We start from the raw sequence: 27,377 nt of genomic DNA on the forward strand, positions 1-27,377 counted from the left end.
TAGTGATGACAGTTGGCAACATGATGAGCATAATCAATGTCACTGAATTTATAAAAAATGTTGAACTGGCAAATGATTTGTGATATACACATTTACCACAATAAAACACACACAAAATAACAATTGGAACTTTTAAAAAGAAAGAACTTTCCCTCCTCTTCAGTGATTTGAACATCTTAATAGGTAATGAGAAGTCTTTTAAAACAAACATGACAAAATTTATGCATTCTAAAACACAGATCTATAATTATTGATAAAATTTCTAAAAATATCTAAAAGTCATCCAGAGTGAATGAGTTAGCTGGGTGAACAAGCTGAATAAAGCTGATTTGGGCTTGAAAGGGGAAAAGGGAAGGAGGGCTACTTATTTTTTTTAAAGGCACAAATTTTCTTCAGTGACTGAGTGCAATCTGAAACAAAGAACAAAAATTACAGAGCTATGCTAGTGTCGATAGCCTTAGTGTATAAAGTCTGCTCTGAAGAGTAACTACGCTATCAGGTTAACCATGCTCATTTATATGTGCAGCTTCTGAAATTTTTAGTTTGACTTAGTTCTTTTAACCATAGATCATATGGTTCTGATTCTAATTATTTAAAGAATAAATAATAAGAGTAACTGGAATGAGCATCAAGTTAAATGAGACTATAAAGACACAATCAGGTATATCTAGGATGTGGAGTCTATGGGACAGCTGGCATAGATCTTTTAAAAGTCAATGTCATGGGGGGAAAAAAGACCAAGGAAACTCTTCCAGATTAATAAAACAATATAAAATATGTGGTGTGTTTCTTGAATGGTTCCTGCATTTAAAAACAAAAGTCTATGAAAGATAGCTTGGGGAACAACTGACAACAATGATATTATAGAATTACACTTAATTTTCTTAAACGTGATAATGGTTTAGGTTACGTAGGAGGATGTTCTTATCCTCACAAGATGCATGATGAAGTACTTCGGAGTATAGTTTACAATGACTGTGACTTACAAATATTCACACAAAAAAGTACCTGCGTGTATACACATATATACACAACTATATACACACATACAAACATACATAAAGAGATAAAACTAATGTGGCAAAACATTAACAATTAGTAAATCCAGGCGAACAGTATTTGAGTGTTCAATCTTTCTGTAAATTAAAAAATTCTCAACATAGGTTTGTGGGGAAAGTGTCACTTAATGGTGTCAGATATTTACTTCAAGGTGCCAATTTAATAAGTTTTGAGATATGTTAAAGACAGAGCTAACCAGTGTAAAGGTGAATCACCAATACGAATAAAGTTAACAATTTCAAGACATCATCTCCACACTACCTGCTTTAAAAACACACACACAAAAAACTAAGACATAAACATTCAGAAGTAAATCAGATGATCCATAAATTACAATCAGCTTGGTAAAACACACAGTATATTTGGTTTCAAAATCAAATTCAATAAGACAAAAAAAAAAAAAAAAAGACATTACAGTTAGTGTGGTTACTATCTGTAATAACGAATAGCCAAAGATGATGATATGCCAATATTACCTTTTAAGAAATAACAATCTCACAGAAGACCACTAAAGGTTTGAAGAATATATGAAAGAAAATTGCTTATTTACTAAATAATAGCAAAACAAAACAATGTACTTAAATCAAAAAATATTTTAGCACAAATTTTTAAAGATGAATAAGTAACAAAAAGTAAATAATAGCTTACTGCCCTTCCCTGTTTATTCTTAACCTCTAAACGGGTGGTCTCCAAATTGGGTGCATGCATCGCAGGGCATAAACAAAATGATCCACTGAGATACAGAAAAAAAAAATCAGAGTTTCCATTAACGTTTTTTTCTCTCACCCCTTTAAGGGTTCTATTTTTGGTGTGTTTTATAATATATAACATGTATTCGTACAGTAGAACTTGTACAATTCATAAATACACATACATATGCTGAGGCTATATACCAAAAAATCTGTTACTGATCAAGACATCTGATGAAAAAGTTGATGCTACTCTTTTATAAAACAAATTATTTTTTTAAAAGTCTCCAGGCACCAAAGAGCATTAAAATCAGCCCCTTTAGCTTTTATCTAGTGGCTTATTGACTCTTAAGAATTTCATATATAATACTCACTAGAACTTCTATGAGTCTAAAAGAAGCAGCAAACACACAATGACAGCAGTGGAAAGTGTTATCTGAAGCTAGGGAGTCAGAAAATCAGTGAATTACACTAAGACTACAAGTTATCACCAATAAAATGTTAAACTTTGTTCAGCAGGGAAATAGAAGATTTTAAATAACAAGATTTAAAAATGCTCTGGAATGTCATCAGGAAAAAATTATAAATAGTATAGAAAATAATATATAGGTAATTGTATCATAATACTAAAATAAAAGAGAACTGAATATAAGGCCTTTGAGAAAACATTCCCAGGTAAGATTCTATATATTTTATTCTAAGGGGTTCAAACAGTTAATCTACTAAAAAGGCAAATCAAATAAAAGAAAAAGAAAAATGAGACTAGGTGAAAATTTTAAACTATATTTTGGTTATTATATATTTAAAAAGTGATATAGACAGAAGTTATAATTATTTGTATAACTAGTAAGTAAACAAAGAAAACAGATGAGGAAAAGAAAATAGTGATTTTAACATATTAAGAACATGAAAAACTGACCAATTATGCCAATGGACCTCATTTTAGAGAATTTATATAATTTTTGTAGTTGCATTTATAGGGCATTAATTTGTCTTATATAACTTGAAGCTTTGAACTAAAGATATTTTCAAGTTGAATGAAACATATGTCATATATGAAAGCTGTATCTATCAGAAAACAATTATAATGGTCTATTAAGCATTTAAATACAAAAATTAAGAAGTATAAAATCAAAGTTGCAAAAGTTTTTAATAATAAGAAAACCTCTATGTACATAAGAAGGTCCCTCACTGAGCAGGGGAGACAGATAACAGTGAAGAACGACCACAGAGTTAGAAAAGACTATAAATTCGTATTAAGTACATACTACAAAGACTCCTAGTAGGTTTAGGAAACTGATACAACATACAACTGGCTGTGGAATCTATCCGCTATTTACACTAGACAGTAACTGGATCAATGTTTTTTCATTTGGATGTCATTGTTTTATAGAAACAAACTTGCAACTTTATAAAGGAAATAAACTGGGAAATAAAATTTGCTTCACAAAAATTCACATTATAGTTAGCTCAATTTATAAATAATTTTATTCCTTCAAATTAGGGACAGTTATATTTTAAAGAAAAGATTTCTTAAAAGTGCAACACATACAGGTTTCAGGAAAAAATAATTTGAACTCCTAAATGGTCCTTTCCTGTTTCCATATTTGCCATGTCATTGGAAAAATTTTATTGGAATCTTTCCACCTGGTATTTTCATTCTTATTAAATGAAAGGCACAAAATAATATAGTATCTGTTTTAAGTATTCATCATCTAAAATTTCAACTGAGTAATGTAATAATAAAAAAAAAAAATGTAATAGGTAAAGAAAAATGTATATACTTTGTAGTAAGGGTAAATTTTTTTTTTTTCATTTTATCATACTTTGACTTTTATGGGGCAAAAGATGTACTCAAAAATTTGTAATTGATTTTATAGCATGAAAGATATCAAAATTAAAAAGGAAAATGACTCATCTGACACTGGTAAACCAGAATTTATCAAAAGACAAAGGGAAATACAATACAAATTGGGAAGAAGTCTATCGGTTGAGCTAAAATATTCAAATTGTAAGGAAAAAGACTGCAATGCTTTCCAATCTTTATCAGAAAATAAATTACTAATAATTTAAACAATATGAAGTTTGGATTCAAATTTTAAAATTACTATTTGAGGGCAATACACCCCAAACTCAGGAATATATAACACTAGAGTAAAACACTTAAATTGAAGATGGTGCTCTACATTTGAACCTACGAAATTAGTCACCATTAAGGAGATTTCTTGCCGAAGATGAAATCATTTGTCAAAAAACAAACAAGATACCTGTTTACAACAGTCTTAAAAAAAAAAAAAAAATCCCCAGTCTTAAGAAATACAAATTAAATTTTTGTTTATGGTAGAAAATTTGTTAAATCAATTAATTTAATATAGTACTCTGCTCAATTTTTCAGTCATTTAAATAAGTGTTAAATAACAGTATAACATAACCAGGGAAATTATAAATATTTTAAGAAGAAAGGTTAAAATCTCAGTGGAAAGCATTTTTCATATGGATTAAAGGAAACAAATTAAAATTAAAAATATTTCTGAATAGGAAGCCAAAAATGATTTCATTAGATCAACTTTAAAAGAGAGAGAGAAGTCCAAACATCCAGTTTGAAGGATCACAATAAATACATAAACTGCTAAGCAAAGTCAGGAATACAGATTACTTCGAAACATCAACTTACACCCACTTTAATGAAGAATTAAAGGATACAATGTGCTAAAAACACACTTAAAAGACTAGCAGTCAGGTAAGACGGATGAACAAAATTTTGTTTATATCCTAAATGGTTACAACAGATTTTGAAAATGTAGTGTAATTCATGTTTTGTTTGTTTGCTTTCCCAGTTTAAAAATTTCTTTCCGTTGCCTCTATCTTTGGTGTCACTGCCACCAATAAACACAGTATACAGCTTAGAAACCTAATTACTATGTTCAACTAGGAAAGAGTAAGTGGACATTTCCTTAAAAATAAGACGTGATCCTACTTAGTTTATCACATGGTCCCACAATATCCTGAAATAAAACGCCAAAATGTGAAAGTTTAATAAGGAAAGTCACCATCTGCTATATAACCGCACCAAAAACGCAGCTACGGTACGATGGTGTGATGGCAGCTGTAGTACGCAGAGACTGCAGAAAGACACACCATACATATGTTAGCTCACAATTAGCACAAGGTTCAGTTTAACGTGAAACTAAAACACGGACAACATAATGCCTTCGCGTAAATACGTGACAACTGTCTTCTTTTGCTGTTTAAAAGGAGAGTGTAGTTACCTTAAATTCACACAAAACATTACGAAACACGGTAGTCATTCATGGTTAAAATAAAACAGTAAAGCAAATTAATTTAACAGTGTTAAATATATTCACATGATCAACAGTGTGATTCAAAATGGCCACTGATGAAGTTATACATCAATATATGTACACAACATTTGTCACAACGGCTTTTTGTAAGTTTGACTTTTTTCAGCCAGGTAATTTTACGAGACAATATTGGATCAATTCTTTCAAAAGGAGTTAAACGTTATAAGTAGTTTCATTCCTCTGGGTGGAAGGTGGGGGTAGGAGAACTCTAAAAAGTCAGTGCAAATTGAACAGAGTTCTACCTTCATGAATATTTAAATTTGTTGACCAGGATAGATTCCTATAAGCTAAGGAGAGACAAATCTTAAGATATTAAAGAATCTCCTAATGTTGTCGGCTGCACTTAGCAGATATTTGCCACAAAGAGGAATCCCAAGTCCTATAGCAGAGCCTTCTGAGAATATGGCTGCTGTGGTGGAGGTGGCTGTTGACTGCCTACTGGTTGAGGCAGAGTTGATGACGTTAAGCTATAGTTTGGCACCTGGGACATATTAGTTCCTGCATTCTGGTACAGAGTGACGTCAGCAGCAACAGCAGCAGCAGGAGGAGGACTATACACTGAAGCCTGGGTGGGATATGTATTTCCTTGGACAGAACTGACCATTGTACTGTGGAGGGAGAAAAACATTGAATTAGATAAGTGGTGAATGATACAGACATTTAGAGACAAACAAGAAAGCTACTGATTACTCATTCATTCAAAAAATACTTACTAAATGTCTATAATATCCCCCAAAGTGTTATTTTAGATACTGAGATACCATTAGGAACGAGAAAAAAGTCCAAAAGACAAACAATTTATGTCAAGTAGTAATAACTCCTATGAAGAAAAATAAAGCATGGTAGAGAAGGCCAAGAGTACCTGGGGCAAGGGATTCTAATTTATATAGGGTGGTAGGAAAAGGCCTCTCAGATAATGCAACATTTTAAGCAGAGACCTGAAAAAAGTGAGGGAGTGGGCCATATCAATTATCTAGGAAAAGCACATTTAAGGCAAAGACAACAGCCAGTACAGTAGTAGTCTTTGAGAAGAGAAAATGCTAGGCATCTTCAAGGAACAGCAAGGAGACCATGATGGCTGGAGCAATGTGAGCAAAGCGAAGGGGAGCGGGGTACAAGTGGCAGGATTAACGGGGGCGGGGGGGGGGGGACAGGGGACCTTAGAACATACAGTGCCTTATAGGTCATAATAAAGATTCTGGCTTATATTTTGAGTGAGATGGAAAGACATTGGTTGGTTTTAGGCAGAAGAGTAATGTTACCTGATTTAGGTTTTAAAAAGCTCACCCTCAGGACAAAGATAGAAGCAAGGATACCTGACTGTAGGTTATTACAAGAGTTCAGATGAGAGGTGACAGGTGGCTTGAACCATTTTAGTAATGGTGGAAATGGAGGAAAGGGTCGGATTCTAGATATATTTTGAAGGCAGAGCCACCAAAATTTGCTAATGGAAAGAGTAGCCAAAGTTGGAAGTTTTGGGACTGAATAATTGGTAAGATGGCCGAATAAAATATGGAGTCCAGTGGAGAGGTTGGCACTAGAAATACAAATTAGGGTGTCAACAGCATATAAAGGGGTATTCAGAGTCAGTGGGCTGGATGAGATCCCTTGGGAATGAGTGCAAACAGAAAAAAAAGCAGGCCATATACTCAAAATCAGGAAGATTAAAAAGTGCTAGACAAAGGACAGTGAGAAGCAGTCCCAGTGAAATAGAAGTAAAACTATGAGAGAATGGTGACGGCCAAGTGAAGAAAGCATTTCAGAAAGGAGGAACAATCAACTATTGAACGGTATAAGGGGAGGATTAAGAAATGACCAATGGATCTGGCAATACAGAATTCACTGGTATCCCTGACGAGAGCTATTATCATGGACTAGTTGAGATGAAAGCCTGATAATCTCTCTTATTTGCCTGAAAATAGAAACTGAAAGAGGTCTTCCATATATACTCCCACTACATTTATCAATTATCTATACCTATACCCATTCTTTCTTCCTGCTACAACTAATCAACCATCGGTGCTCCCATCTAAGGCCCCCTCCACCTGTGCACTGCTCCCATTTACAGAAAAACTTTCAAAGACTTGTCTTTATATACCATCTCTCCTTTCTCTCTTCTCATTCCTAACCTAATACTTGCGTTTTTAATATGTGTCAGACACTAGGTTAGCTATATAAAGAGCAATACTAGGATGCTTTAACACCGAGATTATTTTTTCCACATTTCCAGTAAAAATGTAATAAGCAAGCTACATAAGACAATTGCCCAGAATTTTCAAAGTAATGCCTATGTATTTATTTCTAGACTCTTTTTCCCCAAATGCTAGACTGTTTATAGGCCAACTGCTGATAAACTCGATGCTCTTGTACTTTTGCAAAAATTAAACCAATTAATTATCATAATAGATGAAATTTACCGCCACCTTCTACCAACTAATATGACACTTTAACGTTTAAAGGCATCACCCATTATCATTCCATATATGCCACACTGTGAAATATAAAGTTGTACTACAAGAAATCAAATTTCTTGTACATCAGTACGCACCATAATATTGCTATAATATAGTGTTAGAGACTAAGTGCTCAGCTCTAGATCCAGAACACACAGTACCGAATCTTAACTAAGTAGGACTTCAATCTCTGTGCCTCAGTTTCTTCACCTATAAAATGGGGATATTAGTACCTACGTCATAGATAGGACTCCCTAGGTTGTACAAATGGTTAACATGCTCAGCTACCATACGAAAGCTGGAGGAGGTTCCAGTCCACCCAAATGGATCTCAGAAGAAAGGCCTGGTGACTTACTTCTGAAAAATCAGCCATTGAAAACCCTATGGAGCACAGTTCTACTCTGACACACATGGACTTACCATAAGATATAACTGACTTGATGGCAACTGATGCTGGTACTTCATAGGTTATTATCAGGAATAAATGAGTAAATACATGGAAAGCACGTAACACAGTGCCTGGCACATACTAAACACCTCATAAACTTTAGCTATTACTATAGAGTGTTGCTATGAGTCAGAATTGACTCAACGGCAATGGGTTTATTACTGTAATCATCCCACTTTGTTCTATATTCCTTATCTCAATTTACAGTTGCACCATCCACCCAGCTGCATAAGGCAAAACCCTGCAATTCATCCAATGTCTCTCATATCTCTGCTCTGCACGTCTACCCAGCATGTGCCCCCATATACAATCATTTGCTCATCTCCTAAATAACTCTTTTACCATCACTATCATCGTATACAGAATCCCTTGGTGGTGTAAACATTTAAGTTCTTGACTGGCAACCAGAAGTTTGGTGGCTCGAACCCACCCAGAGGCACCTCAGAAAAAGGCTTGGCAATTTGTTTCCAAAAGGTCGCAGCCACAAAGACCCTATGGAGACCAGTTCTACTCTGCAACATATGGGGTCGCCATGAGTTAGATTCTACTCAGTGGCAACCGGTATACTGGTATCATTATATATAGCAGTTAAGACACTCATGATTTCCGGCCTGATGTTCTAATCTCCCTGCTTTTAAGTTAGCACCTATGTCCCAACTATCCTACTGCCATTTAAAGCCCTTTATGGGCTTTCTTGGAAACCCCGGTGGTGTAGTGGTTAAGTGCTACGGCTGCTAACCAAAGGGTCAGCAGTTCAAATCCACCAGGCACTCCTTAGAAACTCTATGGGGCAGTTCTACTCTGTCGTATGGGGTTGCTATGAGTCGGAGTAGACTCGACGGCACTGCAATTTGGTTTTGGATGGGCTTTCTCATTATTCTTAGGATCAGATCCAAGCTCCTTAACATGATATCTAGGGCCATTGATTACTTGACCCTTGTCAATATCTCAAAGTGTATCTCTCACCCTTCCCACTGCATACTTTAATATTTGAGTAACAGTGTATTGCCTAGCACATACAATGCCATTTCATACCCTCCTATCTTTGCTCATTCCACAGGTACCATACCATTTCATACTGCCATGTTTTTATTCATAATGGAAAATCTTTCTGACTTTTCCTCTCCGGCTAAACAAATACTGCAATTCTAGCATATTTTATTGGAAACCTTCCCTAAACCCTGAGGCTCCCAAACCACCTTGCATTTGTAATTAATACGTTGTAATAAAGTACGTATCTTTTTCTTTGTTTTCCCCTACTTCCCAGTAAGCTTCTTGAAGCTAAGAAACTCTATCATATTGGTACGTCAAATGTCTAGCATAGCATCTGGTACAGATTAAATGTTCAATAACATTTGTTTAACACATGGGATTACTATGAGTCAAAAACTGACTCAAGGTCACCCAACAACAACTACAGAGGTAAACTGAAATCACAGACAAGTCCTCAAGCCTGGACTGCCTTAAAGCACTATCACTGCCACCATAAGCAGGTATAGGAAACCCCGTTACTGCCACCTTCCTCAATTATCAATAAGATTGTCCTGGGGTAACAGAAGTCTGGAAAAGCGTTAACCCTAGAACCAAAATTATATATAAAAGGATAAGAAATTGCTTTGTAGATATAAACTGAAGAGTATTAAGAAAAACCTGCCTACCACAACCTAGAAAAATCCTCACTGACCCTGATTTGTAACCAGAAAGCTCAAATCAAATATGCAGTACGTTATCTCCAGCAAATATACTTCTAGCCCCAACCCTGCTCATTTGATTTTTCACCCTACACTGGCTTTGCCAGCAATCTCCTTATTTCTTAAAACATATGCACGCACTTCCTTGTATGTATTTATAAATTATATATTTATGGATCTCTTCTTAATTCCCTCAAAGCCTTTGTGCAGCTCACACAAGGAATAAAGAACACATCTCAGTGGCCTAATATAGCACTTGTAATATCCATCCTTAGAACATAAACATTCATCTGACAAACATTACTGAGTTCCTACCAGGTATAAGACACTGTGCTACATGATGCAGATATAGGCATACCTTGTTTTATTGCATTTTGCTTTACTGTGCTTCACAGGTATTTCGTTTTTTTACAAACTGAAGCTTTGTGGCAACCCTGCGTCGATCAAGTCTATCAGTACCATTTTTCTAACAGCATATGCTAGCTTCATGTCTCTGTGTCACATTTTGGTAATTCTCACAATATTTCAAACTTTTTTATTACTGTTGTATCTGTTATGGTGATCTATGATCAGTTATCTCTGCTGTTACTATTGTAATTGTTTTGGGGTGCCATGAACCACACCCATATAAAACAGCAGACTTAACTGATGTTATATGTGTTCTGACTGCACCACCGATCAGCTGTTCCCATCTCTCTCCTTCTCCCTTTCCTTGGGCCTCCTTATTCCCTGAGACACAAAAATATTGGAATTAGGCCAGTGAGTAACCCTACAAAGGCCTCTAAGTGTTCAAGTGAAAGAAAGAGTCGCACGTCTCTCACTTTAAATCAAAAGCTAGAAATGATTAAGCTTAGTGAAGATGGCATGTCAAAAGCCGAGACAGGCTGAAAGCTAGGCCTCTTGTGCCAAACAGTTAGCCAAGTTATGAATGCAAAGGAAAATCTCTTGAAGGAAATTAAAAGTGCTACTTCAGTGAACACATGAATGATAAGAAAGCAAAACAGCTTTTTTGCTGATATAGAGAAAGTTTTAGTGCTCTGGATAGAAGATCAAACCAGCCAGAACATTCCCTTAAGCCAAAGCCTAATCCAGAGCAATACCCTAACTCTCTCCAATTCTGTGAAGGCTGAGGAAGCTGCAGAAGAAAAGTCTGAAGCTAGCAGAGGTTGGTTCACGAGGTTTAAGGAAAGAAGCCGTCTCCATAACATAAAAGTGCAAGACGAAGCAGCAAGTAATGATGTAGAAGTGGCAGCAAGTTATCCAGAAGATCTAGCTAAGATAACTGATGAACGTGGCTATACTAAACAACAGATTTTGAATAAAGACGAAACAGCCTTCTATTGGAAGAAGATGCTATCTAGGACTTTCATAGCTATAAAGAAGTCAATGCCTGGCCACAAAGCTTCAAAGGATAGGCTGACTCCTTCGTTAAGGTCTAACGCACCTGATGACTTTAAGTTGAAGCCAACACTCATTCACCATTCCAAAAATCCTAGGGCCCTTAAGAATTACGCTAAATCTACTCTGCCTGTGCTCTGTAAATGGAACAACAAAGCCTGGATGACAGCACATCTGTTTACAACATCGTTTATTACTGAATATTTTAAGCGCACTGTTGAAAACTACTGCTCAGAAAAAAAGATCCTTTCAAAATATTACCGCTCATTGACAGTGCACCCGGTCACCCAAGAGCTCTGATGGAGATGTACAAGGAGATGAATGTTGTTTTCAAGCCTAGTAACACGACACTCACTCTGCAGCCCATGGATCAAGGAGTAATTTTGACTTTTAAGTCTTAAGATACATCTCATAAGGCTGTAACTGCCATAGAGAGTGACTCTTCTGACAAATCAGGGCAAAGCAAAACTGAAAACCTTCAGGAAAGGATGCACCACCATTCTAGGTGCCAGTAAGAACATTTGTGATTCATAGAAGGAGGTCAAAATCAACAGGAGTTTGGAAGACGTTGATTTCAACTCTCAGAGATGACTTTGAAGGGTTCAAGACTTTAGTGAAAAAAGTAACTGTAGATGTGGTCAAAACAGCAAGAGAAACAGAATTAGAGGCGGAGCCTGAAGATGTAACTGAATTTCTGCAATCTCATGATGAGGAGTTGCTTCCTATGGATGAGCAAAGACAGTGATTCCTTGAGATGGAATCTACTCCTGGTGAGGATGCTATGAACATTAAGATGACAACAAAAGATTGAGAATATTATATAAACTTAGCCGCCAAAGCGGTGGCAGGGTTTGACAGGACTGACTCCAATTCTGATAGACATTCTACTGTGGGTAAAATGCTATCAGACAGCATTGCATGTTACAGAGAAATCTTTCATGAAAGGAAGAGTCAGTCCATGCTACAAACTTCATTGCTGTCTTATTTTAAGGAACTGCCACAGCCACCCCACCCTTCAGCAACCTCCACCCTGATCAGTCAGCAGCCATCAACATTAAAGCAATACCCTTCACCAGCAAAAAGATTACAAATCGCTGAAGGCTCAGATGATGGTCAACATATTTTAGCAATAAAGTATTTTGTTAATTAAGGTATGTACATTGGTTTTTCAGACATAATGCTACTGCACACTTAATAGACTACAGTACAGTGTAAACATAACTTATATGCACTGGGAAACCAAAAACTTCATATAACTCACTTTATCGTGATATTCATTTTATTGCGGTGGTGGGGAACCAAACTCGCAATATATCCAAGGTATGCCTGTATAAAAGTGAAAGAGACTGTTCCACCCCTCAGAATATTACAGGTTAATGGAGGTACAGACAAGTAAAAGGGCAATTAAAAAACAGTGCACAGTATGCAGAAGGAGACACAGGGTTCTAGGACAGCATGCAGCAGAAATGTCAGAGAGATGGGAAGGCAAGGAAGGCTTCTAGCAAAAATGGCAGCTAAGCTAAGAACTAAAGAATAAATAGGAATTAGCCAAAAGGCTAAATATTTCAAGGAAATGCTCTCCAAAAAGCACCTGTTGAAGTAAACATGTGTTTCCTAAGAAGTGACGTTAATAGCTACAGTATCTGCAGTTCTCAGGCACCAGAACACAACGCAGGCCCTGCACCACTGACTGCATATAGTGACCGCAAGAAGCACAGACAGAGAAACCCCCAGAGTACAGCAACAAGGTGGTACAGCTCTATAGCACGCCACAGTTATCTCATTTTACAATATCAATGTATTATCTCCTTTACAAGGACAATTCCCAAAGGTCCTGAGCTTTAAGAACAGGTTTCAAGTAGGGTTCCAATCTCCTCCCTCTAACAAGATATTTAGAGCAGTATGTGACACAGTAAAACAGAGGACTAGCAGGGAAGGAGATGGCATTTCTGGCTAACGATAAAATATCTAAGGGGTTCCTGGTGAGCAGTGGCTGACTTCTCAGTAATACCTACCTCTATCTACTTTGATTCTAGTTCTAAAACAACCCCTCTTAGTATAGCTGCTCCCTACCTGCTTATTTTCCATATAATAGTATTCATTTTCACCAGATTTCGACTTTAGGGAAAAAAAGCTCTGGGACAGAGAAAGCTACATCTAACATTTCTTCCTCAGCTACATAACACAGTAGGGAGAGTCCATCTTCTTGATGCTACAGTGGGCCTCTCCATTACCCTCCATCTTAAGATCACTACAGGATACTAGATGTGGTAACAGAATAATGCGTAAAAATCCCCAAGCACCTCCAAAGTGTGACTCTTTGACGATTAATAATATAGTAGTGAGAGCACTATAGGAGCATTCCTGGCAACTCCAACACCAATGGAAAAGTTCTGGAAATTGTGCCACCTAGAAACTTCCATTGCAAGTCAGAGTATCATAACTTCTAGAATACGTTCTGTTGTGTTGTTGTTGTTAGGTGCCATCAAGTCCGTTCTGACTCATAGCAACCCTATGCACAACAGAACAAAACACTGCCCGGTCCTGCACCATCCTCACAATCATTGTTATGTTTGAGCTCATTGTTGCAGCCACTGTGTCAATCTACCTCGTTGAGGGTCTTCCTCTTTTCCACTGACCCTGTACTCTGCCAAGCATGATGTCCCTCTCCAGGGACTCATCCCTCCTGACAATATGTCCAAAGTGTGTACGACGCAGTCTCGCCATCCTTGCCTCTAAGGAGCATTCTGGCCACACTTCTTCCAAGACAGATTTGTTCGTTCTTTTGGCAGTCCATGGTATATTCAATATTCTTCGCCAACACCACAATTCAATGGCATCAATTCTTCTTCGGTCTTCCTTATTCATCGTCTAGCTTTCACATGCATATGATGCAGCTGAAAATACCATGGCTTGGGTCAGGTGCACCTTAGTCTTCAAGGTGACATCTTTGCTCTTCAACACTTTAAAGAGGTTCTTTGCAGCAGATTTGGCCAATGCAATGCGTCTTTTGATTTCTTGACTGCTGCTTCCATGGCTGTTGATTGTGGATCCAAGTCAAAATGAAATCCTTGACAACTTCAGTCTTTTCTCCGTTTATCATGATGTTGCTCATTGGTCCAGTTGTGAGGATTTTTGTTTTCTTGATGTCAAGCTGCAATCCATACTGAAGGCTTTGGTCTTTGATCTTCATTAGTAAGTGCTTCAAGTCCTCTTCACTTTCAGCAAGCAAGGTTGTGTCACCTGCATAATGCAGGTTGTTAATAAGTCTTCCTCCAATTCTGATGCCCTGTTCTTCTTCATATAGTCCAGCTTCTCAGATTATCTGCTCAGCATACAGATTGAATAGGTATGGTGAAAGGATACAACCCTGACTCACACCTTTCCTGACTTTAAACCAATCAGTATCCCCTTGTTCTGTCTGAACAACTGCCTCTTGATCTATGTAAAGGTTCCTCATGAGCACAGTTAAGTGTTCTGGAATTCCCATTCTCCGCAATGTTACCCATAATTTGTTATGACCCATACAGTCGAATGCCTTTGCATAGTCAATAAAACACAGGTAAACATCCTTCTGGTATTCTCTGCTTTCAGCCAGGATCCATCTGACATCAGCAATGATATCCCTGGTTCCACGTCCTCTTCCGAAACCAGCCTGAATTTCTGGCAGTTCCCTGTCAATATAATGCTGCAGCCGGTTTTGAACGATCTTCAGCAAAATTTCACTTGTGTGCGATATTTATGATATTGCTCTATAATTTCCACATTCAGTTGGATCACCTTTCTTGGGAATAGGCATAAATATGGACGTCTTCCAGTCAGTTGGCCAGGAAGCTGTCTTCCATATTTCTTGGCACAGACAAGTGAGTACCTCCAGCATTGCATCTGTTTGTTGAAACATCTCAATTGATATTCCATCAATTCCTGGAGCCTTGTCTTTTGCCAGTGCCTTCAGAGCAGCTTGGACTTCTTTCTTCAGTACCATCAGCTCCTGATCACATGCAATCTCTTCAAATCGTTGAACACTGACTAATTCTTTTTGGCATAATGACTCTGTGTATTCTTTCCATCTTCTTTTGATGCTTCCTGCATCATTTAATATTTTCCCCATGGAATCCTTCACTATTGCAAGTCAAGGCTTGAATTTTTTCTTCAGTTCTTTCAGCTTGAGAAACACCAAGTGTGTTCTTCCCTTTTGGTTTTCCATCTCCAGCTCTTTGCACATGTCATTATAATACTTTACTTCGTCTTCTCGAGAGGTCCTTTGAAATCTTCTGTTCAGTTCTTTTACTTCATCAGTTCTTCCTTTTGCTTTAGCTGCTCGATGCTCAAGAGCAAGTTTCAGAGTCTCCTCTGACATCCATCTTGGTCTTTTCTTTCTCTCCTGTCTTTTCAATGACCTCTTGCTTTCTTCATGGATGATGTCCTTCATGTCATTCCACAACTCGTCCGGTCTTCGGTCACTAGTGTTCAATGCATCAAATCTATTCTTCAGATGGTCTCTAAATTCAAATGGAATATACTCAAGGTCATATTTTGGCTCTCATGGACTTGCTCTGGTTTTCTTCAGTTTCAGCTTGAACTTGCACATGAGCAACTGATGGTCTGTTCCACAATCAGCCCCTGGCCGTGTTCTGGCTGATAATATTGAGCTTTTCCATTGTCTCTTTCCACAGATGTAGTCAACCTGATTTCTGTGTGTTCCATCTAGCGGGGTCCATGTGTACAGTCGCAGTTTATGTTGGTAAAAGAAGGTATTTGCAATGAAGAAGTTGTTGGTCTTGCAAAATTCTATCATTCGATCTCCAGCATTGTTTCTATCACCAAGGCCATATTTTCCAACTACTGATCCTTCTTCTTTGTTTCCAACTTTCGCATTCCAATCGCCAGTAATTATCAATGCATCTTGATTGCATGTTCAATCAATTTCAGACTGCAGCAGCTGATAAAAACCTTATGAATAACAGCAGAACATTGTTTGATATAGTGCTGGAAGATAAGCCCCCCAGGTTGGAAGGCAGTGAAAAGATGACTGGGGAAGAGCTGCCTCCTCAAAGTAGAGGTGACCTTAATGACGTGGATTGAGTAAACCTTTCAGGACCTTCATTCGCTGATGTGGCACGACTCAAAATGAGAAGAAACAGCTGCAAACATCCATTAATAATCAGAGCCTGGAACGTACGGAGTATGAATCTAGGAAAATTGGAAATCGTCAAAAATGAAATGGAACGCATAAACATTGATATCCTAGGCATTAGTAAGCTGAAATGGACTAGTATCTGCCCTTTTCAATTGGACAATCATATAGTCTACTATGCTGGGAATGACAACTTGAAGAGGAATGGTGTTGCATTCATCGTCAAAAAGAACGTTTCAAGATCTATCCTGAAGTACAACACTGTCAGTGATATGATAATATCCATACACCTACAAGGAAGATCAGTTAATACCACTATTATTCAGAATACGTGCTAGTGAAACCTTAAAAACTACCCTTTTTTGCTTCAAGGGGAAGGCTTTAGTTTACTGTCTCTTTGAAATCAGAAAAGGCATTTACATAATTAATAAGCATTTAACAACATGATAAAACCAAAACAAAACCTGTTGTTGTCAAGTCGATTCCGACTCACAGTGACCCTATAGGACAGAACAGAACTGGCCACAGGGTTTCCAAGGCTGTAATCTTTATGGAAGCAGACTGCCACATCTTTCTCCCATGGAGTGGCTGGTGGGCTTGAACCGCCAATCTTTCGGTTAGCAGCTGAGCACTAAACCACTGTGCCACTGGGGCTTAACTACATGATAGAGAACAATCTAAGTAAATGACAAAAAAAAAAAAAAACTGAGCCTCTATCATCTCATATTCAGCTACTTGCCTCATGAATCACAGGGACATATAGCTGCTTGCACTTTCTGTTTTCTACTGGTGGACCTTCTTGCAATATAAACTCAATTCCAACATAAGGCAAAAAGGAACTATTTGTCTTTAAAAGACAGCCCAGAAGTATACAGTGCAAAAAATAACAAAAAATTTACATTTTATCCGTTGGATTCCTCTATACCAACAAAGAGAACTTCGAAGAAGTTCAATGCCACTTACAATAGATCCCAAGAAGATAAAATACTTAGGAATAAACCTAACCAGAGACATAAAAGACCTATACAAAGAAAACAACAAGATGCTACTGCAAGAAACCAAAAGAGACCAACATAAGTGGAAAAACATACCTTGCTCATGGATAGGAAGACTGAACATTGTGAAAACGTCAGTTCTACCCAAAGTAATTTACAGATACAATGCAAACCCAATCCAAATTCCAACATTTTTGAATGACAGGGAGAAACAATCACCAACTTCATATGGAAAGGCCCTGGATAAGTAAAGCATTACCAAAGAAGAATAAAGTGGGAGGCCTCACATCACCTGGTTTTAGAAACTATTATACCGCCACAATAGTCAAAACAGCCTAGTACTGGAACAACAGCAGATATATAGACCAATGAAACAGAATTGAGAATCCAGACATAAATTCATCCACCCGTGAGCTGATATTTGACAATGGCCCAATATCCATTAAATGGGGAAAAGACAGTCTCTTTAACAAACGGTGCTGGCATAACTGGATATCCATCTGCAAAAAAATGAAACAAGAACCATGCCTCACACCATGCAAAAAAACTAACTCAAGATGGATCAAAGACCTAAACATAAAATCCAAAACAATAAAGATCACGGGAGAAAAAATAGGGACACCGCTAGGAGGCCTAATACACGGCATAAACAAAATACAAAACATTACTAATAACGCACAAACACCAGAAGAGAAATTAGACAACTGGGAGCTCCTAAAAAATGAAACTTATATTCATCATGAGATTTCACCAAAAGAGTAAAAAGACAACCTACAGACTGCAAAAAAATTTTTGGCAATGACATATCCGATCAGAGTCTGATCTCTAAAATCTACAAGATACTGCAACACCTCAACAACAAAAAGACAAATAACCCAATTAAAAAATGGACAAAGGATGTGAACAGCTACTTCACCAAAGAAGACATTCAGGTGGCTAACAGATACATAAAGAAATGCTTACAATCATTAGTCATTAGAGAAATGCACATCGAAAGTATAATGAGATATCATCTCACCCCAACAAAGCTAGCATTAATCCAAAAAACACAAAATAATAAATGTTGGAGAGGTTGTGGAGAGACTGGAACACTTATACATTGCTGGTAGGAACGTAAAATGGTACAACCACTTTGGAAAATGATTTGGCGCTTCCCTCAAAAGTTACAAATAGAAGTACCATACGATCCAGCAATCCCACTCCTTGGAATATATCTGAGAGAAACAAAAGCCCTCACACAAATCAATACATACACACCCATGTTTACTGCAGCACTGTTCACAATAGCAAAAAGATGGAAAAGCCTAGGTGCCCATCAATGGATGAATGGATAAACAAGTTATGGTATATTCACACAATGGAATACCACGCAACGATAAAGAACAATGATGAATCCATGAAACATCTGATAACATGGATGAATCTGTAAGGCATTATGCTCAGTGAAATTAGTCAGTCGTAAAAGGACAAACACTGTGTGAGACTACTATTATAAGAACTCAAGAAAAGGTTTAAATACAGAAGAAAACATTCTTTGATGGTTAAGAGGGTGGAAAGGGAGGGAGAGGAGTATTCACTAACTAGATAGCAGACAAGAATTATTTTAGGTGAAGGGAAAGACAACACACAATACAGGGGAAGTCAATACAACTGGGCTAAACCAAAGCTAAGAAGTTTCCTGAATACAACCAAACACTTCCAGGGACAGAGCAGTAGGGGTGGGGGTCCGGGGACGATGGTTTCAGGGAACATCTAGGTCAACTGGCATAACAAAGTTTTTTAAGAAAATGTTCTGCAACCAACTTTGGTGAGTGGCTTCTGGGGTCTTAAAAGCTAGCAAGTGGCCATCTAAGATGCATCAATTGATCCCAACCCACCTGGAGCAGAGAAAAATGAAGAACACCAAAAACACAAGGAAAATATGAGCCAAAGAGATAAAAAGGGCCATATAAACCAGAGCCTCCATCAGCCTGAGACCAGAAAAACCAGGGGGTGCCTGGCTACCACCAATGACCACCCTGACAAGGAACATAACAGAGAGTCCCTGATGGAGCAGGAGAAAAGTGGGGTGCAGAACTTAATTCACATAAAAACACTAGACATGGCTCCTGGACTCTTTGTTAACCCAGAACTAAAACCAATCCTGAAGCCTACTCTTCAGACAAAGATTAGACTGTACTATAATTGGGATAAGACATAAAATGATACACATGAAGACTATGCTTCTTAGTTCAAGTAGATATATGAGACTAAATAAGCAGCTTCTGTTTGGAGGGGAGATGAGAGGGCACAAAGGGACAAGAGTTGGTTAAACGGACACGGGAAATCCAGGGTGGAAAGGAGGAGTGTGCTGACATTATAGGGACAGCAACTAGGATAATATAATAATGTGCGTATAAATTTTTGTATGAAAAATTTACTTGAGCTGTAAACTTTCACTTAAAGCACACTTTTAAAAATTTAGATTTTATATCAAATTTGTGGGAAAATGATAAATTACAGTAATCAAATTTAAGTTTCATTACAGTGTTTATCAAATATCATTACAGATTCAAATAAAAGCAAAACCATGAAACCTTATGGTAGGAATATAAAAACAAAAGAGCTGGTTAGTGAGTCAGTGAAACAGAGAAGTGGCTTACTGGCTAGTGCTGAAATACCTCAGGCGTTCCTATAGAATCCACTCATCATCACACATAGGGCTATCTGGCAACAGTGGCATCTACAAGCACTGTTTTTTCTTATCCTATTCTTATAGTTACAGATGATCAGGGAGCACTTTAGAGTTTCAATTAGCAGTAACTCTAAACAATAGTCAGTAATCAAATTACTTAGGATAAGAAGTCTGAGCCTGCTGACTAGGAAGGGCTGGGTTTGCGGGTGATGGAACGGCTCCTTGGCTGAGAGAAGACAGTTGCTCTGGGGGAAGACTGTAGTTCTGGAGATGGCTCATCTGTGCATTCCCTGTAACCAGGTAGGCACCACTTTGCGGAGGCCCTGGATATACCTAGAACAGTTAAGGATAAAACGCATCAGAGAAGAAACAGATTATTTTCTTACAAGCCAATGTTATTAAAATTTTAATTGGCATACCAAATTTTCTTTCTAGAAGCATTCAATTACAAAAAGAACAATTACATCTCCGGAATTTTAGGTTTTTTTTTTTTTTTAAATCACTTCTATTGACAGGCATTTAAACATTTGCCAGTGAAGTGGGCTTCTGATAACTTTTTTTCTCAGGTAAATTTAGCCAAACTCATGTTTACTTCCATACAGAAGTGGTAAAGGAAATCCTCTTGAAATTTTGTGCTAATATAGTCTCTACTTTGATGTTGATATTTCAAGTACCTCTCTAAGAGGAATTGTAAAGAATGGTTCCAAAAAAAAAAAAACCCATTGCCATCAAATGGATCCCAACTCATAGTAACTCTGTATGGGACAGAGCAGAATACCCCACAGGGCTTCCAAGGAACGGCTGGTGGATTCAAAGTGCTGACTTTTTGGTTAGCAGCTGAGCTCTTAACCACTGCGCCACTAGGGCTCCAAAGAATGGTTAAGTAGAGTATTTGAATTCATTGTTTTATATCAATAGGCTACATTTACCTGTGGATACAATTTACATTTCCTTACCTGCAGTTTATCGAACATAAAGCAAATAAACTTTCTAAAGCTGAGGTCAGCAAACTTTTTTTTTGTAAAGGGCCAGACAGTAACTATTTTAGGCTTTGTTGGCCATATCTGGCACAACTATCCAACTTTGCTGCTATAGAAAGCAGCCATAGACAATGTGTTTAAAGGATTCCTGTGGCTATGTTCCAAAAATAACTTTATTTATAAAATCAGGAGACAGGCTGGATTTGTCCCTCAGGCCACAGTTTGCCTGCTCCTGTAACCATAAAAAAAAAAAAAAAGTATTTTTTTTTTTTAAAGAGATTGAATTCTTAAATGCCCAAAACCTTAAACACATATAACATCCTAATTTTCTACAGTATTCATTAGATTCTTTCGCTTCACACATTTAAAAAACAGAACCCCATTGTCTATGTACTAAGGCTGTTACCATGGGTCAAGAGAGTAACACTATTACCAGGAAACAAGTACAACACTTACTGTAGCACTTCTGTTAAACTCTGTGACACACCATACACCAGAATTCAAAGGTCTTCATTATAAACACATCCAAACCAGAGCTCCTAACTGTACTTTACTGTACCTCTCAAATTAAATACAAAATTGTTTTGTTTTGCACAAACTGATAATCAAGATCGTTGAGCAGGTGTTATCCTAGTTCCAGGTGTCTCAAGCCTGGCTGCTCATCTCCAGGGTTCTGGCCTCCATTTTAGAGAAAGAAGCTAGTACAGCATGGGTCAATTAAAAAAATATTCTGATAATGTCTGTGGCCACTGTGCATGGATAAAACAGAATGTCTGGCTAATTACGTCCTAAAAACTGAAGTTACTGAGTTTGTAGGAAAAGGACTCTTGCAATAAATGCTTAAGGTGAATAGAGAAAAAAGGCTCCACGTTGCATTACATGCATTCTCACACACAGGAGGGGAAAAAAATTCCAGGCTAATGCAGCTCACTAAAAAACCACAGACACTCAGAAGAATTTAGTAATAATTAGAAATTCTACTCAAAGAGACAAAAACTGTACTCTTAAGCAGATAATTAGCTATGACTCTTTTAAAATACACAGATACTTGGGCTTCACCCCTGAAGACTGATTCAATAGGTGAGATTTTGATGTATACCCCTGGACAAAAACAAAAACAAAAAAAACCCAACCATGGATCTACTTAGCTTATCGTGCATTTTATTTGCTGAGTAAAAAATTCTTTTAAACTTTATTTTCATTCTAAATATTACTTTTAGGAAGTTTCACATTTCATAAAAACAAAGTTATGACAAGTAATCTCAAACGTAGAAGGGTACACCGGACTTCCTAAAGGCTTACCTGAGAACCAGAAACACCAGATGACTGCATATAATACTGCTGATTCTGTAACTTTGCATACATGGAATACATTGGGTCTTCGTTCATTAACTTGGTATACAACGAAAGCGCTTCCATCACTTTTACATTAAGTTCTGAGAGTTCTGAATGTTTTCTGAAACATTTATACAGTAATTTGAAACAGTTATTTATATGATACAATGTTCTAAATAATAAGAAATTAAAATACCAAAAATTGTAAAAGTGACAACACCAAACATTATTAAAATACTAACTTTGCGGCAGAGAATACCCTGTATTGTAGCCCCGAGACAACCAAACCTCTTTAAGGTTTAGGCACTGCGCTGGGAAAACTCTAGCTTATTACAATTCATTGTACCTTGAAATATTCAGGCTTCCCTAGTTACTAAGAGACAGGGGCATCTGTGGGCACTAGCACTGGGTTTAGTACTGCCACATTAGCAAAGGTGATTACATTCGCCAAGCCCTGATGAGTCAAAGCACAGACAGGAACAAGCGAACCAGTATTAGTTCCCTTGGCTTATCTTTACAAAAAAAAAAAAAAAAAAAAGGCAGATACATCCCATTATGCAGAAAGAACTTCAGGGAAGAAAGTATGCAACATAACTCAGCACACGTTCTGTTACCTATCAATATCTTCCAGCTTTTCATCAATGAGAGGTCCCATCTGGTGACACATTGCTAAGATGACAACAATTGAAGGAATGTAAGAAAACACAGCAAGAGAAAGCAAACCTTCGACAGTCATACAATCTAAGGAATAAAGGTCTTAATTCAGAGTAATAAAAAGTTATATTAATTAATCTCAGTCCACAGGACCTAAGATTGATTTTCTTAATGTTTAAGTCAGTGACAACTTAATCTAAAATACTGATCTCAAAATCTAGAAATACCATTACAGGGCCCTAAAATGTTGAGTAAAATATTTAATTTGGACAAAAAAGTATAAGAATTCAAATTCCACCAAAGGTTTAAACTGCATATAAAAATGAAATTGGGTCAAGGAAAAGTGAGAAATGTAGTTTATTTTTTTATATTTTTCTCAATTGTATTTAATTATAAAACCACTCTGTAACAGAACACTAGATGTAACCCCTGTTTTCTGATTCCAAGATAAAGGGAAAACAAGGTTTACCTTCTAGATGAAGTAACTCCGGTAAATCTGGTTGATCATCACTGGGATCTGTACTTTGCAACATCTGTAACAACTGGTCCATTTTATCCTACGAAAGTAAAATAGTTAATATAAAAAACAACAAACCCTTATGAAATGAACAGAGAATTTCTGCAATTCATAGTTACGGAGACTCCGATTTTGCTTTTATATATTTAATATCCACGTATTCTCTTTAGTAGGCTTGAAAGCTCTTCCTACTTATTTTTGAAACTGCTAACAGAGATCCTCTAAAATAAGAAAAAATAGAGCCGCATTTACACTTGTAACATATGGGTTCCTCAACCTCCTGTGTCATGCTAGTGGATTTCGGTGAAACTCTGGAAGCAACTGTACTCTTGCCACACAGACAGGTGTAACAACCCTCTCAAGATGGCAGCGCTTATGACTAACAACTCAGCTATTACTTCTCCTCCATCATGGTGAATACAACAGCTGTTTTAGAAGTCATAACTCTGCTACATTACAGCTGTTCTCCTTCTAAGTGGGGCCATTCTACATTTTCTTTCCACCAGTGCCTCAGTTTGTCACAAAGGGAAAAAAAAGACTCGTGGTTTCTCTTTCTTCGTATGTGAGAAAAAAATTAAGTTGTTCTTTTTTTTTTAAGCTGGAAGGTATTTCAAATCAATGATTCACATCTACTTCAGAGACTCTTCTGTTTAAGGACCAACAGAACTAATGAAACCATCACATCATATGTATTTATATGTATGTTTCTAAGAATCAAAATATAGATCTAGTATACCAAAGCATACTAGTCGGCCCTCCGCATCAGCAGGTTCTGAATCCACGGATTCAACCAACCGTGAATCAAAGATATTTGGGGGAAAAAAAGAAAGTTCCAAAAATCAAAATTTGAATTTGCCAAGCACCAAGCACTACACTGAATCCACGTGAATGAAATGATGTGTAGGCATCCCCCGCTGTAGCCTCCTGCCATTTCACAGATTCTCAGTCTCTTTCCAGCACTTGTTCGAGCATTGTTCATCTAGCATCTTGTCATTATTCCCTAAACAATACAGTACTGTATAGCAACTACTTACATAGTATTTACATTGTGATAGGTATTATAAGTAATCTAGAGATGATTTAAAGTATATAAGAGAATGTGCATAGGTTATATGCAAATACTACACCATTTTATATAAGGGACTTAAGCATCTGAGGATTTTGGTAACTGCAGGGGTCCTGGAATCAATCCCCCAAGGATACCGAGGGATGGCTATACTAAATTAATTACACATGGTTACGCTATTGTAATACATAAGTACACAGGGTAAGCAATTTAGACTACCAACTTCTAAGCAAAGCAGTCATTTAAAACCAAACAAAACTGGAGAGATGAATTCATCAAATTTTTAATAAGTATTAAAAAAACATTTCCCAAGTCAAAAGAATTCTGCATTTTGAAATGGATACTATTTTCAATATAAAAGATTCATAGTTTTCATTTTAAGTAGTCTAAAAAAAGGAAGGACACATGTCAGCAAGAATTTGCAACAACAAAAAATATGATAAGAGTGAGAGTCAACTAACACTTGGATAATTTTTGTTTTGTTTGTTTATGAAATACTACGCCCTATTTCAAATTATTTACTGGCAGAGATAGGGTTTCTGGACAGACCACCTGTCTGACTCTACATGCGTTTTCTTATGTAATGCAATCGACCAAACACAGCCTTCCCTGACCCGGTTGAACCCCTTGGCTCTTCGCAGTCTCTAGAGTCTGTTGCTCTACAGTAGTCTTCAAACCTTCTACTCCTGTCTCCTCTCAACGAATGCTATAAACCTAAAGACCACCACCCAAACTTTAAAAATGACCTCACACTTTTCATTAATAGGGTAAAATGTTACAAAGAATATAATTTACAGCACTTGAAATATTAACATTTTAAAATAAACATCTTTTAAACACACTCTTAAACAATCCAAAGGAATTCAAACACCACAGCAATTTGTACCCACCATTACTATTTAAAAAATACAACGAGCAATCTGTCAGGAATTTCAAATGGTTCATGTTTCTCCTTGGCCTTATCATATTTCCATTCGATTTCCTTTACAGAGTGTTATCCTAATGTAATATACTTGAAGGTCTTCTACTGATTATCAAATTTCTTTGTAATAAAAATATGCATAGAAATTGATGATAATGCTCAAAATGTTAGAAAAAAGCACCTGGATGAGTTAATGATGCCTAATGAGTCAAAAAAAAAAACAAAACTGAACTTCAAATTTTGAAAAATAACCAGTGTATAGTATCAATTCTATTCCTATTGTTTGTTTTTACAGATAAACGTGTTCAGAAACAGTGTTTTATACAATTAAGTAAATGAGTTTTGTTACAGCAGTATCACTCAATTCTTTAAGTATCTTCTGAGTTTTATGCCAGAAATCACACTGACTTGTCACTAAAAATTACTTTTAAGGATCTACTAGATGAGAACTCATTTTGGTCCTCCTATTTTGTTGATAGCAAAAAATATGAAACCATCCTGAGTTATGCTACCCAATCATTAGAGCCATTACTTTCTTAATACCAACACCAATATTTGAAATTGCCCATGGAAATTTAAATACTCGGTATCAATACACCACAGTAAGGTTCAGGATGTTAAGGAGTAATCCCTTTTTCTGTAAAGAAAGGAAATGACAAGAGATGTCAGGAAGTGAATTTTAGAAAACAGTACTTATAGACTGAAAAAATTTTCTTAAAATGATCTATACTCCAGGTCAGCAAACCTCTTCTGTAAGGGCCATATAGTAAATGTTTTAGGTTTTGAGGTCCATACTGTCTCTGTTGCAACTACTCAAAGCTGCCACTGTGGCGCAAAAGCAGCCATTGACAATATGTAAACAAGCATGGCTGTGTTCCAATAAAACTTTACTTACAAAACAGGCAATGGGCCAAATATGGCCTGCATCATAGCTCATGATCCCTGATTTATACAATGTTAAGACTCAGAAAATTCTGGATGGTTTGCTAGTTCTATAATTTAATGGTGTACTATTAATTCAATACAGTTATTGTTACTCAGAAAAAACAAACCATTAATGATTATGACTTAAAAAGACAAACACAAACATGCTTAAAGCTAGAAAAGTTAACTAGTTTTAATCTTTTACTTTTTATATAAATAACAGCAGAAATTTCTGAAAAGTTTAAGTAAATAGAATAAATTAACTTAATCAAAAGTTTGAACTCCCAATAATATAAGTTTAGGTACTACTGTCTAGCTCTAAAAAGTATGATTTGAGTTGTCCCAAGTTGACACTGTATTTTCAGGCATAATCATTGAAAATATATATCACTGTTACGAATGTAGCATTGACATATGAAGATATTTATCATAAAAATTAGCATAAGCTTTTTCCCAAATACTAGAATGTGTTCAATCCAAGAAGGAACCATGAGTTACTTCCAATAAAATTCAGCATATTAGCATTGCTTTTATGAAATGGTTTATGTACAATTAATTTAGTGGCAGTTTAAAAAAAAAAAAAAAATTTTTTTTTTTTTTTTAGTTTTAGGAACAGGAATTCATTTCATTCTTTCAACAGATAGCGATCTATCACTCCCTGAGTAATGTGCACGCAATCTTAATATCCACTGTTGAATATATGAGGAAACAGGTACTTTCACATAATATTGATGGGAGTGTGAATTCCCATTTTGGTGAACAAACTGGCAGTATCTATTAAACGGAAGGTGCAAAGTCCCTTTAAGTCAGTGATTCCACTCCTGGGTATCTACTCTAAAGAAACACAAAGATAGATGCTCCAAAAAAGAAAAAAAAAAAAAAAAAAAAACTGCCACTACAATACTGTTTGTAATAGCAAAAATAAACCCTGGAACCCTGGAAACAGCCTAAGTGTCCGTTGATAAAATAATTATGATACATCCATTCTGTGGAATAGTAAGCAGATATTACTACAATAATGAGAAAGAATTAAACATGATGGTAAGAAGAATGGGGCTGGAATGGAACTTTCA

At 36.6% G+C, this 27,377-nt stretch overlaps 1 protein-coding gene across 2 annotated transcripts in view; it reads right to left on the reverse strand.

Moving 5' to 3' along the window:
* Window positions 1-438: 438 nt before the first annotated feature.
* The window catches only part of STAM (signal transducing adaptor molecule), a 75,362-nt gene continuing 48,423 nt past the window's right edge, over window positions 439-27,377 (reverse strand). For both annotated transcript variants that reach the window (XM_049881901.1, XM_049881902.1), the window contains exons 10-14: window positions 23,345-23,432; window positions 22,836-22,890; window positions 22,189-22,342; window positions 20,064-20,239; window positions 439-5,718 (exon numbers count right to left, since the gene is read on the reverse strand). In XM_049881901.1, coding sequence (XP_049737858.1) covers window positions 5,490-5,718; window positions 20,064-20,239; window positions 22,189-22,342; window positions 22,836-22,890; window positions 23,345-23,432 — 702 coding nt within the window. In that variant the 3' untranslated portion in view covers window positions 439-5,489. The remainder of the gene's footprint in view (window positions 5,719-20,063; window positions 20,240-22,188; window positions 22,343-22,835; window positions 22,891-23,344; window positions 23,433-27,377) is intronic.

The sequence above is a fragment of the Elephas maximus genome, chromosome 4 (assembly GCF_024166365.1).
Source record: "Elephas maximus indicus isolate mEleMax1 chromosome 4, mEleMax1 primary haplotype, whole genome shotgun sequence".
NCBI lineage: Eukaryota > Metazoa > Chordata > Mammalia > Proboscidea > Elephantidae > Elephas > Elephas maximus.